The 17,570-nt window shown below is 50.6% G+C and overlaps 1 protein-coding gene across 2 annotated transcripts in view; it reads left to right on the forward strand.

Annotated features, from left to right (window-relative positions):
* Positions 1-17,570, forward strand: part of DPP6 (dipeptidyl peptidase like 6) — an 883,822-nt gene that overhangs the window by 755,601 nt on the left and 110,651 nt on the right. For both annotated transcript variants that reach the window (XM_044392285.3, XM_044392287.3), the window contains exon 8: positions 5,075-5,195. In XM_044392285.3, coding sequence (XP_044248220.2) covers positions 5,075-5,195 — 121 coding nt within the window. The remainder of the gene's footprint in view (positions 1-5,074; positions 5,196-17,570) is intronic.

Genomic DNA, 17,570 nt, shown 5'->3' on the forward strand with positions numbered 1-17,570 from the left:
CGGAGTCTTGTCAGCTGAGGAGAAACTTGGGTACCAGGGATGTGTGGCCCCAGTGTCCCTGTCGGCTCAGGCCGCGTGCACGAGGAGGGAAGGTCTGTCTAGCTCATGCTGCTGGAGCATCGGCCGCTGACGTAGGCTCTCACTGGTTTGTACACTGACATGCTTACAACCCTTTCTTCACGGCAGTTACTGGTGAGGTCTCGGAGGAGAGCAAGTCTTCGGAGGGACAGGCGTCGCCGGGCCCTGTGGGTGCCTGTCTGTGACCATCTCCACCAGCCGCTGTGCCCGAGTTCTGGGCAGGGACAGAAAATGGACTCTCCTCAAGGCTGATTTGTCACCTCGGGAAAGACCTGACGTTTCTTATTCCAGCTCCCTCGTGAAGGCCCCCGCCGCTGGCCCGTGGGCTGTGACCGCAGAGCAGGGACCATCCTGCCCCACTTCTAATCTCTCTCACCTTCTCTGCCCGGATCTTCGTGCTCCCTCTTTCCAAAGCCTCTCCACATGCAGCCGCGTGCGTGTTGGTGAGGAGAGGCGGGCAGAGGGAGATCAGCGGACGTGAGGCCTCCTGAGAGGATGGAGCCCAGCACAGGCTCCCAGGAGGACTGGGACTCAGGCAGGCAGCAGGGGAAACAGTGTCAAGTGAGGAGGAGGGAGAAGGTATGGAGGAGGGAACACCTGAAAGCCCCATGGGCAAAGCTTTTGGAAGGGGTGTCAGGATCGCGGGTGTGCAAGGACGTGGGGACTGTCTTCTGTTCCCAGTGGGTACTTGAGCTTGGAGATCCCACGGGAGGAGTGCAAACGCACTTCGTCAGTGTCCTGTGCCTTACGTACATCTGATTGCTTTGGGCGAATCTGAGCATATGTTTTTAAAGTTTTCTGGAAGAAAGAATCAAGGGCTGAGCTCCATGCCTGGGATCACAGGGCTGCGGTGGTGATGGTGGGTTTTGTTGGCTCAGCAGCCTTTCCACCGAGTAGCTGCGGACCCCGGAGCAGCTGTCAGGTGCAGAATCGGCACAGACGCAGCAGGAAAGACCATCCTGAGATAGAGGTGGGCAGCCCCTTGACTGGAACAGGTTCTGGAAGCTCGGCTGATAGGAGCTGGGAGCTGGCAAGGGCTCGGGGCCAGTGAAGTCCAGCAGTCATGCAGCACCAGACCCAGGCTGACCTGAATAAAGCCAGGTACCGGGGCAGCAGGTGATGGCTGCTGTGTCCGAGGAGAAGATCTTGATGACAGTGACGCTGTGACATCGCCCCGGGCATTTGTGTTCTTCTGCATGAGAAAGAAGCAGCCAGAGGGAAGGTGAAGTGTCAGTGTGGCTCAGACAGGCATCCATGGTCTCTGGTTCATTGCTGGTTAGGAATCACCCATTTGTTTATTTAACAAATCGCTATAAAGAGGCGGCATGCCACAGCTGTGGAGACCGCAGACCCGCCTGAGTTCCCGAGTTCCTGGCTCCCCTGGCGACATCGGGCATGGCATTTCACATCCCCACGCTACCTGGTTTGAACCCCCGCTGCACCACTGACCAACAAGCTGTTGGTCAAGTTACTTACCTCCCTCTGCTCATATCTTCATCCTCAAAACAAGGCTAGTGCCTGTCCATAGCATTATCATAAAAACTGAATGACTGTTTATAAAGTATTTGAAAAATGCATGGCCAACATAAGTAAAAAAAAATTACCCAAAATGGATCAAAAGCCCGAATATAAGAGCTAAAAATATACAAATCTTAGAAGAAACCATGGGGATAAATGTTCATGATCTTGGACTTGGCCATTGTTAGATGTGACACAAAAAAGCACAAGAGAAAAAAAAGAAAAAAAGATCGGTAAATTGGACTCGATCAAAATTAGAAGCTAGTCTAGCTCAGATGTCACTTCCCCCATGAAGCCTCTCCTGATCCCTCCCGATGGATGTGACAGTGATAGCAGACATGCTGTCGAGCCTGTGCTCTGTGCCGGGCGCTGCTCTAAGTGCTTCCAGTTCGTCAGCTTGCTCGTCACATCCCCCAGCGTGGCGTCTGCTGCCATCTCTAGTGACAGGAAGAATCCGAGCCCAGGCCACATAGCACACCCTCGGTGCTCCCACAGCCTATGGCGTGGGCCTCCACGTGCAGTCTGGAGCAGACTGAGCTGGTAGAGTCTGGACCCCCATATGCAAATGTGAGCTCCTGGGACTGCCTCTCCCCATCGTGTCCCTTTGTGTCGTCAGACCGCCATAACTCTTGCAGGGCAGGGAGAGCGAGGGAGACAGTCAGGCCTGTGTCCCGGAGTCCTGGAGGGCTTTGAACCCTGGGCCAGACGTTTAAACTCTGTCCTACAGTTACCAGAGAGAAGGCACTTCAGGTTTCAAGGAACAGAATGACATGATGGAGACGGTGCTTTAGGAAGGGGCCAGGACTGTGGTGTGTGGATGAATCGGGGGAGGGAACGACACCTGCTCCCTGTGGGTGACACCAGGGGCATCAGCCCCAGCAGGCGAGGGGCATAGCCCCCTGCAGTAGGGATGCTAATGTCTTTGCACCTCGGGGGCGAGGCAGGGACTGGGGCAGCTGCTCACAGGGAAAGCATCCAGGCACTCCCAGGGTTCCGGAACCGCGGTGATGACCTGTGCGCTGAGCGGGGCGTGGGGAGTGGAGGACTCCGCCGCTCGCCCCAGTGCCTGCCCGGCCCCTGCCGGTGCCCGTCTCCACGCACAGAACTGCACAGCCCTCGTCTCCGACCTCGGGAGCTCCACCTGCTCGTCTGGTGGAAAACAGAAAACGTCTCCCAGGCAGAACACACTCTTCCCTACACTGTGTTTCTTTTCATTTTCCTCCTATTAAAAATAAAGCCAAGGTGATAAAAGATTTACTATCTATCATAGCACATTTTACTCACTCAAAATATTAATTGGCTGTGGTCTGATTTGATTCAAAAATTTATTATAGACTTAGAATACATAAAAGAAGTTAAAATTTAGTAATACATCTTTCCCTTAGGCAAACTCACACAAACAGCTACTGAAGTTAAATTAGGATGTATATTGTGTCTGGAAGTTTTCCAGCTCCTTCCTGGTGAAGTGAATCCTTGAAGCGCCAGGAGCCCTGAGCAGAAAACTGACGCTTGGTACTTTCGGATCTGCCATTGGTGAGAGCCATCTGGGGAAACTGCCTTTTCTGCGTTTTCAATTAAAAAAAAAAAGTATTTCCACCCTTTCCTGTGCTGTGCAAAATACCCTCTCTCTGTGGTCTCTTAAATGACACTGACAGTATTTTTTCTAGTCTCTTTTAAAAAGAAAAACACCTGGTTTGAGTCCTGTGCCTGGTCCACACGGTTCAGTGTCCGTGGACATGGCCCATGGGCACGGAAGGCAGGGTGCAGGTGCAGAAACTTGGGGCACAACAGATCACGGACACTCTGTCGTCTCATTTTTACTTGCACATCTTCAAGACACATTAGGGTTCTCCTGGGCCATGGGTTTGCAAATTTTGATGCATGTTGGAATCATGTGGGTTCTTTCTTTAAAATTCTGATTCCTGGCTCTCACCCCTCAGTACTGATCATTGGGCTGGGCTGATGGACCAGCCAGTGGGATTTTTAATGGTTCCCTGGATCATTGTAGTGGGCATCAGAATTCAAGAACCACTGACCGAGACCATCCTCTTCCTCCACGAATGGGTCACCACCACCCAGAGACTCAGGAACGGCTTTGCCTCATGTCACCCCTTCACCCACACCTGGGTTCACTCAGTGCAGTCAGCGGACCCTCCTGGCTGTCTCCCGGCTGGTGTCCCCCAACACCCCGTCGTGAGCACTGTCAGATAACCGGGCCGGCCACACGGTCCCCTGTTCACGGCCCCACTGCCTTCTCATCACCAGAAGACTCAACATCTAACCGTATTGCTCCCCTTCTCAGGCTGCCATCAAGGGCTACTTGCTGTTGGTGGGGTTCCACAAAAGGGAATAGACCCTGCAGGAGCCGGCACCTGCTGTCCCCTGGCTCCCCCAACCACCTGACAGTTCACGCGGAGCCCCTGTCCACCTCTGCTGACACCCCGTGCCCACCTCAGTTCGGCTTTCCTCCCATGCTGTTTCTTCTGTGCATCGAGCTTCTCGGCCCGTCTCCATCCTACTCTTCACTGAGCCCTCAGCGTGAACAGCAATTTCTCGAAACCCCATCACTTGGTGCAGCATAGGTGACCCTTGAGGACTTTGTGCTGAGTGAAATAAGCCAGTCACAGAAGGACAGATACCGTGTGATTCCACTTACACGAGGTGCTTCGAGTCACCAGATTCGTGGAGACCCATGGCAGACACGGGATCGGCAGGGGCTGGGGAGGGGCGAGCGTCAGTGTTTCGTGGGGACAGAATCTTAGCTGGGGACGACAGGAAAGCTCTGGAGATAGTGGTGGTGTTGGTGGCACGACAGTGTGAATGTGCTCAGTGCCACAGTTAATTATACACTTAACCGTGGTTATGGTGGCAAATTTTGTGTGGTGTATATTTTTTCACAATAAAAAAAATCTTTTCCGTCATGTTCTCAGTGAATCCTTTGACCTAAGCTAGGAAATCCTATTACGTGTTCCCAGAGCTCCCCCTATTTCCGTCAGAACATTTTCCTGGTTCAGTTGGTCTTCCTTACCGGATTGTAGGGAGAGCAAAAGCACGTTCTGTGTCCCTCCTCATTAATCACGGTGCCTCCTGTGAGGGGCACAGAGGAGGTGGTACTAAATAATCGTAGTGACTGTTGAGGGACTAAATGCCACATTTCCGGTTTCTCCCGCCAACCCGAATCGCTGGGAACAACACAATAGTGGAAATCACCGATGCGGTTTGATGGGGAAGTGCCTAAAGTATCAGACCACAGATTGTCCAGTGAGAGCGTGGGGCGAACCGTGTGAAGTTGGGGTCTCCGATTAACTGGCGATGTAGGGGTACGTGGGCGAGCCCCACATGATCCCAGCACTGCCTTTGTGCTATGAAAGAAATGCACCAGGCAAAAGCAAACCAGGTCACCAACTTCAGATTTCTCAAGAGACCCTATTTAGAGCCACGTCCTTGTTAACACTGTGTTTTCTCTTCTCCCGGTTAGATATTTATCTTCGAAAACAATATCTACTACTGCGCGCACGTCGGGAAGCAGGCCATCCGGGTGGTCTCGACGGGGAAGGAGGGCGTGATTTACAACGGCCTCAGTGACTGGCTGTATGAAGGTGAGCCGCGTGGGCTGGGCCGGGGGGGGGCGGTTTGTGGGCCCTGCTGCTGCTAGGCCAGGGGTGGTGGTGGTTTCCATTGACTCCAGCTGCAAGTTAACCTCCAGTTTTGTGAGGTTTTGCTAGGTCACAAAGATGCTGTTGGAGCTTCAGGGAGCATCAGGCTGTCAGTGGGAGCCTCACCTGGTGGCCAGGTGTGCAGAGCTTTCCAGAACCCAAGCTCCTGGCGGAAGGGGCAGGAGGCGCTGTTCTGGGAGGTTTGCAAATGCAAAGGTTTCTCGAGCTCCTCCCCAAGGGGTAGGGTGCCTTGTTTTGCCTGGGGAGGGAAGCTGGAGAAGAAATAACCGCAAAGCTTGCCAAAGAAGCCGGTCCCGGTGATCTGCTGTTGCGAGGACATCCTCGCATGGTGGACGTTTTCTACTGCTGGCTCTCCTCTGGCGCTGGATTCTCCACCCGAGTGCATCATTAAATAACTAAAAATGTGAGTGGGAGGCTCTCTTCTCAAACATTTATAATCTGCCTCCATGCTGATGAGACTTCTGTCGTAACAGCAACGATCGTGTATCGATCGCCATCGCGTTCCGGTCACTGTTCTGAGCACTTTCTTATCTGTTGCCTCATTTAACCATCTGTCTGCATCAGCTCGGGCTGCTGTAAAGGGCACAGTAGGCTGGGGGCTTATGCAACAAGCATTTATTCCTCACAGTCCTGGGGGTTGCAAGTCCAAGATCAGGGTGCCAGCCTATCCGGTGTCTGTCGAGAACCCACCTCCTCGCTCCTAGACAGTGTCTTCTCCCCGCCCCCGCACATGGCAAGAGGGGGAACCAGAGATCTGGGCTCCTCATCCCCTTATCAGGGCAATGATCCCATCATGGGGCTCCCCCCTCACGAGCTCATCCCCGTCCCAAAGACCCCACCTCCTAACACCATCCCACTGGGGGCTCCGGCTTCACTGTGAGTTCTGGGGATGCACTCAGCCCATAGTACCCTCACAACAACAGTGTCTCAGGAGTGTCATGGACATTTCCCACATGAGGCAAGAGGAGCTGAGGTGATCTGCCTAAGTTCACACGAAGTTAAGGAAGGTGTACTGGGGGTGTCATTGTTCAAGTCCAGGACAGTCTGTTTCTACAAATCGAGGCGTGGACTGGATGCTTCTGCACCAGCATTGGGCCAGTAAACAGGTGTGTCTTCTGTGCCTGAGACCACGTGGCCCCAGTGACAGTTCACCATGCTAGGCCAGGTCAAGGGGCGGTCAGGGAATTATCAAGCCCAGGAAATACCGTCTTCCTCCGTGCGGTGCATTCCTCAAGCCGGGGCTCTGCACTGCAGGGCTTTATGCACCAACAGGCGTGAAGCAGGGGATCTGTAAGCTTAGCATCCGTTACCGTCATCATCTCCCTGAGGTCTCCGGAGCATGAAGTTCTGTGACTTGATTTCTTGTGTAAGTTGTATACAACAAAATGCACGATCACCTGGACACAGTTTGATGAGTTTGACAGGTACACCCCCCTTAAGACCTCGAGCATCCCATCATCCCAGAAAGTTCCCCTGAGCCCCTTCCTGTTCCATCCCCCCACCTGAGTCTCCCTTTCTGATGCCACGACTGTCCTGATTTCTGCAGGGCCTGTTTTCCAGCAGACATACCAGAATGGGGGTGCCCATCAGGGCTGTCCTCTCCAGGGCAGTCACCCCTCCAGGGGGGTTTATTCTAATGTGGGACTGGCAAAGTCAGAGCACTTAGGATTCCAGGTTTTGCATTGCTTTCTGGACCCCAGGACAATCAACCTGAAGGTTTTATTGTCATATGGTCCTTGCCCCACCTGAGGGTGTCACCAGAATGAAAAGGAAACTGGCCAGTGTCCACTCTGGTCATGTGCACAGCCAGCACTGTGAGCGGCAGGCGCCCAGTTCTAGAGAGTCAGTGCAGTAGCAGCCCAGCGGCCCCCCCAACAAAGAAAAGATCCTGGAGTCCTGGCGGTTAAAGCCTAGATAGGCCTAATCTCCTTTAAGAAAAAAATGCATAACCAGAAGATTTAAAATATCTTTTTTAGTATCTTCCTAATAAAATAAAAAGCTCATCACTTGGCAGTTCAAGTTAAGCCTTTGCTTTAGCAAATCCATTGAAAGGAAATCTTTCTTCAAGGCATTTACACGAAATTGTGTTGGTGTGATAACAGAGCCGCAAATATTCTCAATCAATCACAGCCGATGTGGCAGCTTCATGCATTTAGTGGTGTTCCCTGGAAGGTTATAGATGCTGATGCTAGGATTCCTCAAGTTGGGGGCCTGAGAGCCCCAGGGAATCTTGGTTCCTGTTTGAATAATGGGTGAACTTTGAAGATTTGTTTTTTTCTAATCTGTGACTTAACTTTCACTTCCAGACACTTCTTCTAAAAAAACAAAAAAAAAATCTGAAATAAATATTGGGGTGGGGAGCACCGTGAAATTGTTTGCAGAGGGCCTGACGTGCTTGGAGATGTTAGCTCCGAGGAGACACGAGGCTGGGTCAGTGGGGAGCGACCCTGCCGTCCATGGGCTCGGAATATCGAATGCGATATCAGTTTGCTTTGTTTCCCAAAAGGGGTCTTAAGCACATTGGACATTTCAGAATGCTGATGGCTGAGGACGGGAAGAGGTGGGAGGCATGGGGGCTGCCGGGAGCCCGAGCTCCTTGAGCAGAGGTGTGCACCCATCCCGTGGGAAGATCTTGTCCAGTTAACTAAGCGACCCCCGCGCTGGCCGGAACAGCTCTGTGTGCCTCCCTGATGAGCTGGAGCCCTCAGCTCGCGGCGGCCACAGAATGATTTTGATGAGCAAAACGCAATCTTCGTTTTATTATTCTGGGCAAATGTTGTGCAGTGACACAGAATTTTGACTTTAGTATAAGATTTAAAACTGCTTAAGCGTGTCTTACAGCTGCGTTAAGGGTTACTGAGGTCGGCTACCCAGAAATGGAAACGAAGATGTTCCTGGGGTTTTCTGAGAACTCCCATCCAGGGTCCTGTTAAGAATTCACACTTTGATGCAGGTTTATGTTATTGTTTATAGTGTTTTCATCTTCCCATTGCCGGCATGCACACGGGGGATGGCTGGTACAGCACAGAATTTGTGGCATGTGGTGTTCTAATGAGACTCGAAGCCATTCAGTGTTTCAGCCCAACTGTGAGACGTCCGTGCCTCCTACCGCCGTAGCAGTCATACGCGTGCTCCAAAAGAAATACCATGATTCCCGGACATGCGCTTATCATGAAATGGCTTATACCCCGGGGGAGAGTGGGAGGTGTTGGTCACTTGTGAATCCAGTCTTCCCCCACATAGAGAAGGCCTTCTCTCCTCAACTCCTCTGAGATGCTGGTGGGTGCGAGAGGGGCAGTGAACTTGGGGCACAGCCTGGAATCATCCGGCTGGGATGATGGACAGAGCTGAGAAAGTGGCCTGAAGGGCATTTATTTAATATGTGGTTTGGTACAGATGAAATCCCAGGGCTGGATTTTAACCTGAACTTGTCCAGAGCTTAAAGGTACTTGGAAGATGTGGCCCAATCCAGGGACGCTGCGTGGTCAGGCAACCTTGCCCCATGGAAGTCAGGAGGAATAATCCTTAGTAAAGCCCTCAGCTAACTTCCCTTGTGTGCATAGCTTGAGCTTGATTTTAGGATCCATCCAGTCAGGCAGCACCTGAGAGACAGTGCCCAGATTTATGGAAAAGTCCATGCAGACCGCGACGCCTTCTGCTGTGACCATGCATAGTACCCACTGTTGCCCCTGCCCTTCTGTTTCCTGTAGCCCTGGTGCTCCCACCTCCTCCTTGGGGTCATGGCACTTTGCCCTCTGTCCACCTACCCAGGAGCCCTCAGATCCCTGTCCGCCGTGTCCTGGGTTGACTGTGCCTACCCAGGGGCTGGTGTGGAGGAGGTAGGGATGTGGCCAGGCTGGCCAGCAAGGCCCCTTTCCCACAGCTGCTGTGGACAGAGAGATGTTAGCACATCCTGAGTTCGAGCTCAGAATGCCCTAGAAACACTCTTCCCGCTGTGGTCAGGCCTGCTATGAAATCAGGTAGTTTTGCTAGGCTGCCCCATTCTGTGCTGCCCACTTACAGTGAAGCCTGGTCACGGAGTCCTCACGTGCCAGGTTCAGCCTGTGTCCAGAGGCTGCGACGGCAGGACAAGACTCAGGCCTGTTTTGCAATTTGAGATGCTGTTTCCTAGACCATCTTGTACAGGGTCAGCACTGATGACCTGGCAGCTTTTTATCCCCGTGAGGTGCTCTGAGAGACATCAATAGAAGGTCGTGTGGGGCCCCAGGTGGATAAGTCAGAGTTACCTCACGATGCGTGGTTTTGGTGTGATTCCGTGCCTTACAGTTTTGATTATTCAAAGGATGTTGATGGGGAAAGGCTTCGTGGGAAGAGACGTCATCATAGTGAGGACATTTGTGCAGATCCGTGGGAGGACCGTGTGCGCTTTCCATGGGGAGACAGCTCTTCCCTGTTCGTCCACATCGCACCAAACTTTCTCCATTGCATGAGATTGAAACAAAGCTCTGAAGTCATATTTACCGTGGAACCGCATATTGACGTCAGTTTAAAATCATGGTTTATTAAGTATTTGGGGAGCTGGGTCTGCTTTATTGTACGTTGATGTTCGGTGTGTCCAGCACCCACTCAGCGCATGTTACCAGCATGGGACCTCGGTGAGAGTCCGTCTTCTGGGGCACAGCCCCCGCCTTGGGCTGTGAGAGGGAGCTGGGGGATATATTGCACAACATCATTTTACCAGTAAGAAAGTGCTTCCGGTTCCTCTGAGGCTGTTCTTTATAAACTTCCTGACATACCCCGAGATAACGCTATTTTGCAGCCCGAATGGAGCCACTGTGGGGTGTAGATTCTCGATGGGCTTCTTTCGTATGAACCATCTCTGAGGTACCTGGTTAGGGCACCCCAGTTGCTCGCAAACTGCCTGGTCATGGATGGGAGTGAATTTATACACCCATCGTACGTCATTCCGACTGGACTGATAGTTTTTAAAATAAGTTATGTGGCCAGTCGTTGGATGGACTTGGAATTGTGTTCAAGTCTGTATGTTACTATTCAAACCATAGATTTGTAGTTCTTTGGACTTAGTGTTGGTTTCTTCTCTGATCGACAGGATGGGAAATCTTTGGCCAGACCAAGAAATCTCAACCAGGGCATGGCCAGAAGCTTGTGACTGGCTTGACAGAGCTCTCCCGTGAGGGGGCACAGCTGTGGCTGAACACGAGCTTCACCATTAGAAGCTCCATGAGCTTGGATGAGTGTTGCACTCTTTGGGTTTCTGTTTTCTTGTCTGCAAAACAAGGATAATAGCAACCCATGCTCCCTAAGGTCATAAAAGAAATTAAATAAGCTGATGGAGATCTTAGCATAGCTCCTGGCACGGGGGAGCACCACTGTTAAACCTACTATCACTTTACCTTGTAATTTCCCCAACCTAGAAACACAGCAAACGTCAACTCCACTTTCTCTTCTAGCATTGTCAGGAGTCAGGAGCATGAATGTGAGGTTCATTCTTCCTCGGCATCAGTTTTGAAAACTGTTAAACTCTATCCACCCATAAATTATTGTCTATGATATCTTTATATAGGAAGTGCATTTCTTGAGGTCCAGATCAACCTGGAAGGGATATGTGTACAGATACAAACATCTCTTCGGCAGCCTTCCCTCTGCCTTGAGGTTCACCAAGCTGGATTCCGGTCCCTCACTCCTTACTGGCACCTGCCACAGAGACCGCTATTTTCTTTATGAGCACCAAAGTCTTGTGACTCAGTAACAAAAAATTCACATTTCATAAGTACTTATAGAAATTACTTTAAAAAGTTACATTCCACTTCATCTGTGACTTCTAAGGGAGGATATAACATGGAAGTTAGGATGAAAATGCCTCACATGTAATCAGCATCTGGAAAAGCCACAGACCTATATGAGGTGCCATGGGGCAGAGCATTGGCTAAACCCAACGGCAGTCATTCTGAGCTAAGCCGAATGCCGTCAGTATTTAGTGTAACTAAAATGAGCATTTTTCCTGCCTAGTCCTAGGTCCAGCTCCATAAAGTATTAATGACTCTGACTTGGATAGCATCTAAATGTTACCTGTAGAGACACAGAGAAAAGCTACAACTGCTCACCACTCCTTCAGCTCTGACATCAGTATGATGAGGTTCATTCTGTCTATGCCATCCCCACCCATGGAGGGATGCCTTCAGGTTTCCAGACTCTGGACAGTGGTCCACAGCAAGGGACGAAGGTGTCAGACACACGGGGGAGACTAAGACGGCCAGTCTAGATGTGACTGGCTGTCAAGGGTCTGCTGGCCCACTGGGCTGGTCCAATGCGTCCGTGCTCACCGTGGCCTCCTGTGCCCCTCAGCTCCCATCAGACCATCCTGTCAGCGTATCTCCCACACACGCAGTTCTTATCCGTCCTTGTGGTGCTGCCTCAGCTCCAAACTTAGACCCAGGCATTCTAGAAACTGCCCTGAGGATGTCAGTGTCCCACTGAATCAGCTGGTCTCCCGCCCTTCACTGTCATCAGGATTTCCACGTCCACAGACGTCCCTCAACAAATATAACAACCTGATTATTGAAAAGCAGCAGTAACTGTGAACCTCATTTCAATGACGTTCCACTATCTATCCCCAAAGATGAAGGAGGTGGGGGTGACATTGGGGATGCTGGTGACCCTCTGACCAGGCGTGGAAGGCCGTGGGATTTACAGCAGCCCAGGCCCAGAGCACCCCCTTGTGCATGCAAGTCGGGGTTACCCGCTGAAGGAGTAGGGCCAGGAATGTCCGCCTGTCGCTCAGGGATTCTCGAGTGCCTTGCCGCACGAATAAATGCGTCGAATCCTCCGTACGGAGCCCTATGAACAAAGTGCTACCCTAGCCATGTCACAGCCATAGAGACTTTGCCTTACCCACGTTCAGTGACTCCTCTGTGGTTACACAGCCAGTAAGTGGTTCCAAACCCAACCCCCTAACCACCTGCCTCTCGTGGTACTTTCTACACTTCGTTTTTTGCATATGCAAGTAGGCTGGATTCGCTGCTGGGCTAGGAGCAGACCATCACCTTGGTGTAGCCTGCTCTTGGCAGGAGCCCTTAGTGCAGCTGGCTCCCTGCAAGGCACTTCTCAGAGCACGGACTTCCAGCCCCGAAGACCTGAGTTCGAGTCCCCTCTCTGCCCCTCAGCCACCAGATGCCTTGAGTAAGACATGAATCTTTGTCTCTCGTCTGAACACTAAGAGCTCAGATACCTTCCTCAAAGAATTACTCTGAAAGCCTGTTGAATAAGTATATCCATGAAAACAAGGACATAGTAAGGTCGCACCACACAAAACCGCTAACACCTAGTACATGTTATCATATACAAGCATGTGGATGGGAAACGTTCCATAAAGATAAGCCTCTTGTCACCTGCCTGCTGCCCGTGGCTGCTGACGTAGCAGATGTGGCGAGTCTCCGATGCGAATGCACCCGGAACAGACGGTGTCTACCACGGAGAGACAAAGGTATTTTTGTAATGGCAAGGTCAGACCCGCACGCCTCAAAGCACAGCGTCTCCAGAGCCCTTAGCAGAGCACGGGTGACGCCATGGCCGTGCAGCCCCAAGAGATGGGGATTTCTCCTGGGAGACGGGACTTGTTCACCCATAACCTCTTCGGGTCCCCTGTTCCCTGCACAGATTTTCACTACCCTCCTGATCTCCATGGTGACCGGTTGTCTTGGAGTTTAATTAATGTAATATTTGACTACATCTGTACCCTGGAACATACAGGCCAGGAGTTGCAATCTAAATTACGCAGTGGACAGTTCGGTGGTGGGACTGGGGAGTTATCTGAGTCGATCTTGGGGTATTCTTCTGATTATCTGGCTGAAGCCAAGGTGAGGCAGCAATACGGGCTGAAGAGGGACCAGTACTCTGCTTTTGGAATCTCTGGATGGAGGCCCATGGCATCTGAGATGGCAGCCAGGGACCCTGTGAGGTGAACACAGCTTCAGTGTGAGGAAACACGAGAAATTTGATCCAGGGTCTGCCCTGCAGTCAGTGCTAAGGCAGCTAAGGTGACTTACACTTGGCAGCCCAGCATTCCCCTCCCCAAACTTAAGTCCCATCACATAAGGCAGGAGGGAGCCACGATGGGCTAGGTCTCTGTGAATAACAAAACACACAAAGCAAACCAAACACCACCTCCGTAATTCAAAGCAATACAGAGACTCTCACCATGATCACACATGCCCCCAGATCAGGGTGTGAGTGGTGTGGGGGCCCTGCTCCCCATGGTCACCACAGTCCCAGACTGCTGAGGCTGCCCTCCTCCCAGGCCTAGAAACAACACCAGTGGCACTTCTGTTTACAGTTTATTGTCCATAACTCGCCAGCAGGGCCCAGGAAGTACCATGCCAACAACAGTGCAGAGCGGGGAGAGCCAGACGAGATAAAGAAGCAGAATTAAAGATTCCACATCTGGGCTGTGCTCTTGCAAACAGCAGACCTCAAATCTGGAGACCAGAGCAGAAGGGGAATTAACTGCAGGGATGTTTGGGTCTCTTCAAATCAATGAGAATGTTAGAGGATCAGATTCAGAAAACAGCCAGAGAACAACAGTAGCCAAGGGGATCCCAGAGGGCCAGTCTAGATAGAACAGGCACTGGGAGGTGGGGGATGTGGAAGGAGGACAGGACAGGACATGATGTCAGTGAATTACTAGAAATAGAAATGCCATGTTCCTCACATTGAAACACCCATATACCACTAAGGCAGGATATTCCAAGAAATAGCTAGGGTCTGTAACTTTTTATCATTGCGGACTGCATACTGAATGGCTAATATCTGAAGGGAATGATCAGAATCACCATCTTGTGTGATCGCTTCCATGGGAAGGTTGATGAATGTAATATGCCACCTTGTAGTCAGCTCTGTTCCTCCTGGTGTCTCCGTGGAGTCCGTGAATTAGTGCACATTCTTCCCAATGAGCAGCTAGGTTCTCAGAGTCAGAAGCTAAGTCTTTGTTTGAAAAGCCAACAAAGGCTTTGTTAGCATCTTAGAAAGATGACTGATGATTTTAATTCAACACGAAGACAGGATCTGCTTGGCTTGTGAAATCAGAAATAAGAGAAATCTAAGGGGAAAACGTTCTCTCAAACTATGGGAAGAATTCCCACTGGTCTTGAGAAGTTTTGCTGACAATTAATTACCTAATCCTGAAAGATTTTGATAAATAATATATGATGTCCAGTGGTTATATTTTTAAGCTTTTTAATTATGCATCAATTGTGAGATTAAGACAAGCCCATCTCCATCTTTTTGTTACAGAGGCTTAATGAAATTTGAGTAATTATGGCTAAAATCCTTGATGACTTTGGGAGCTCCAATTCCTTTTAGTCTTTCTGTGTTCTTACATCACTGGGACAGTAGACTACCCTAATATTGAGAGTTTTGTTAACACAGTTATATGAAAACTCAGGTTGCCAGTGCTTGAAGGAAGACCAGTCAGGCTCTGTGCCATGTGTACCTGAAATGGTTTCATTTGAGACTCAGACACCCTGTCCAAGTCTTTGCATTTAGTCATAAACCCTGTTTCCTAACTTATTTGGGCCTTTGTTTCTTTTCCCTGTTCTGAAAACACTGCTGGAATGAACTAGATAACTCCAAACTCCCTTCTATCACTAACATTTTTATATTTGAGTATCAGTGCTATAAACACATAAGATGACATAAACTCTGTATTCAAGCCAGATGACTTCACAATGAAATATTTACCTGCCCTCACATGCACTTAGTAGATGTGCTAGAGTAAAGGTCCCCAGTCATAAGCAGTGGGGACAGAGCTCAGAGAGTGTCTCCATCTCCTCTCTACCCCTACCCTCACACAGGGCTATTGTGCATTAGGAAAAGCTTATCAGGTGATTCTGATACCCCTTTTCTCTACCCTCTGGTGAAACTATCTGCTTTGAAGGAATCAGCCTGCTTTTCTTCCTTTTACCCCTGTTTTCCTTTCTTTATAGAAAATTTGCATTATTAGTATAACTTTTCTCTTTGCTAAGAGCTGCCCTTGGGAAGGTGCAGGTGACTGAAATGGTTACTCATCTTTTTTTTGGCCTGAACTTGGAGGCATGGAAAAGACTTAGTCTCATCACTGATCCCATGACCAGTGAACAGAAGCAGCAGACTGGGGGCGCCTGGGTGGCACAGCGGTTAAGCGTCTGCCTTCGGCTCAGGACGTGATCCCGGCGTTACGGGATCGAGCCCCACATCGGGCTCTTCTGCTATGAGCCTGCTTCTTCCTCTCCCACTCCCCCTGCTTGTGTTTCCTCCCTCTCTGGCTGTCTCTGTCTCTGTCAAATAAATAAATAAAATCTTTAAAAAAAAAGAAGAAGAAGAAGAAGAAGAAGAAGAAGAAGAAGAAGAAGAAGCAGCAGCAGACTGGAGGAGTCAGGTTTCAGGTCAATTCACATTCTTGCTTAGCTCCCCAACCCTGACAGAGGCTGTCCTGGGAAGGTCAAGCAGAGGAAGGTCACTGCCATTGTGTTGGGTTGTCCTAAAGTGCTTCTTGCATTGGGCAAAGGTCAGATATGCAGGCCTGATGTCTCTAACAGCACAAGCTTGTGACTCTCAGCCCCAAGCACACCCAGAGCCCGGGGACCCAGCAGTCTCCAGGGTGGCAGAGCATCTGCTCCCTCTCTGCTCAAGCTAATGAATCAGAGTACATGCCATGCAAGGCCAACATTTGTCCACTCAATGGAAGATGGGCGCCCGAGCCCGGGAACTACTGGGTGCTGGCTGCACCCAAAGATGTGACCTTTCAGCTCTTAATGAAAAAAACCCATCTAGCATGTTGTTCTTTTTATAGGAATAAGGGCATCTGGCACTTTATTAAAAGAAAACCCAAGCCCCAGTGTGGACACTAAGTGTGTGAAGTGTTGGGATTTTAAATAGATGTTCCTGGGAAGGCGCCCAGCCAGGAGGCTGCCACGTCATGTCTTGAAGGAAGCAGGCTCTGCCTGGCCCGCAGGACAAAACCGTGACTACTGAAGGTTCGGATCAATTCTTTCTCTGCTCACACCATCATTTTTGGATTTTTTTATGTGTTCAGCTCAAACTCTCTCAGTCACACTCTGGCCTCCCTTTCTCCTCATCACAAGGTTTCTATTAAAGGTCAGCTCTCCCCAAGCTCCAGGTGGATGCCCCTCTGATCCCATGTCTCCATACAGGTGTGAGGACTGTGAGGAATTTGCATGTAACAAAGTCCATTCCCGAAGGAAGATCTTTCAGGACTTAGTAACAGCCCACGTGCTCCTCATTTATTCAGGACTTGCGGGCCAAGCCTCTGCTCCACGCCCAGCATTGGTTAGTCACTCCGAGAACATGGTGCCCAGAAGAGCACAGGCCTTTATTGAGTGGAAGGAAAGGAGGAGTTGAGGGAGGTATGCAATTCAGACCCTCCCCTCATGGGATCGACATATGGCAGCCGCCTGGGAAGCTGGGAGTCGGCCGTGAAATAGCACTTCCTTGCATCACCAGGTGCGCGTTCATGCATTGATCCTGCACCAAATCCCCCAGGGTCCTCGCAGCAAACAAGAATGCTCGATGGTCTGGACCTGCCTGCAAGAAGTTTGTGTAATGCAAGATGGTATTTAATCAAGTCCTGATTATGTAGCACAAGTCTTCAACACAATTTAGACAGTTTTGGCAGAATGATATACTCTGATTTAAGACTACAAAACATGAAAATCAGAAAACCAAGCAGCTATTGAATGTATTAATTCAAGAGCTCTTTAAACTTTTTCCCAAACGTCCTTCCATCAAGATATTACCAGTACATGACCTCCAGTCTCTTTCCCTGTTTCTGTCTTTCGCTAGATTGAGCAAGATGTTACCCAGCATAAGCTCGTCCTACTGGGGAGACTTACAGAGTTGCCAGGGGAGAAACTGATGATTAGAACATTGGTGGCTGTCTCCCTACACGGTCACCTCTCTGAGGAGGACACACAGAAGACAGGCAGAGGGTGTCCCGGGCTTCCCTGTCCAGCTCTGATGGACGAAGCCTTCCCTCCCACATGCCAAGGCATGGAGGATGGGCTCCAGCCGAGCAGGACCCTCTGGTCAGGTTCTGTGGCTCCTCCCGGCGGTCAGCCATTCCGCACTCCTGGCCTGTGGCTTCTCCGCTTGCCTGGGCGTCTAGGAGGCCCTGGCAAGGGTGTCGGGGATCCCAGGAGGCTCTGGAACTTAAGGATAGAGAGAGAGAACTCAGTGCTTGGCATCTCCTCCCCCAAAATACTCAACCTGCCAGAAATTCTCCTTTATTCCGAAGACAAATTCAGGTTTCCGTGGACTCTTCAG

This window comes from Ursus arctos, unplaced genomic scaffold (assembly GCF_023065955.2).
Source record: "Ursus arctos isolate Adak ecotype North America unplaced genomic scaffold, UrsArc2.0 scaffold_3, whole genome shotgun sequence".
Lineage (NCBI taxonomy): Eukaryota > Metazoa > Chordata > Mammalia > Carnivora > Ursidae > Ursus > Ursus arctos.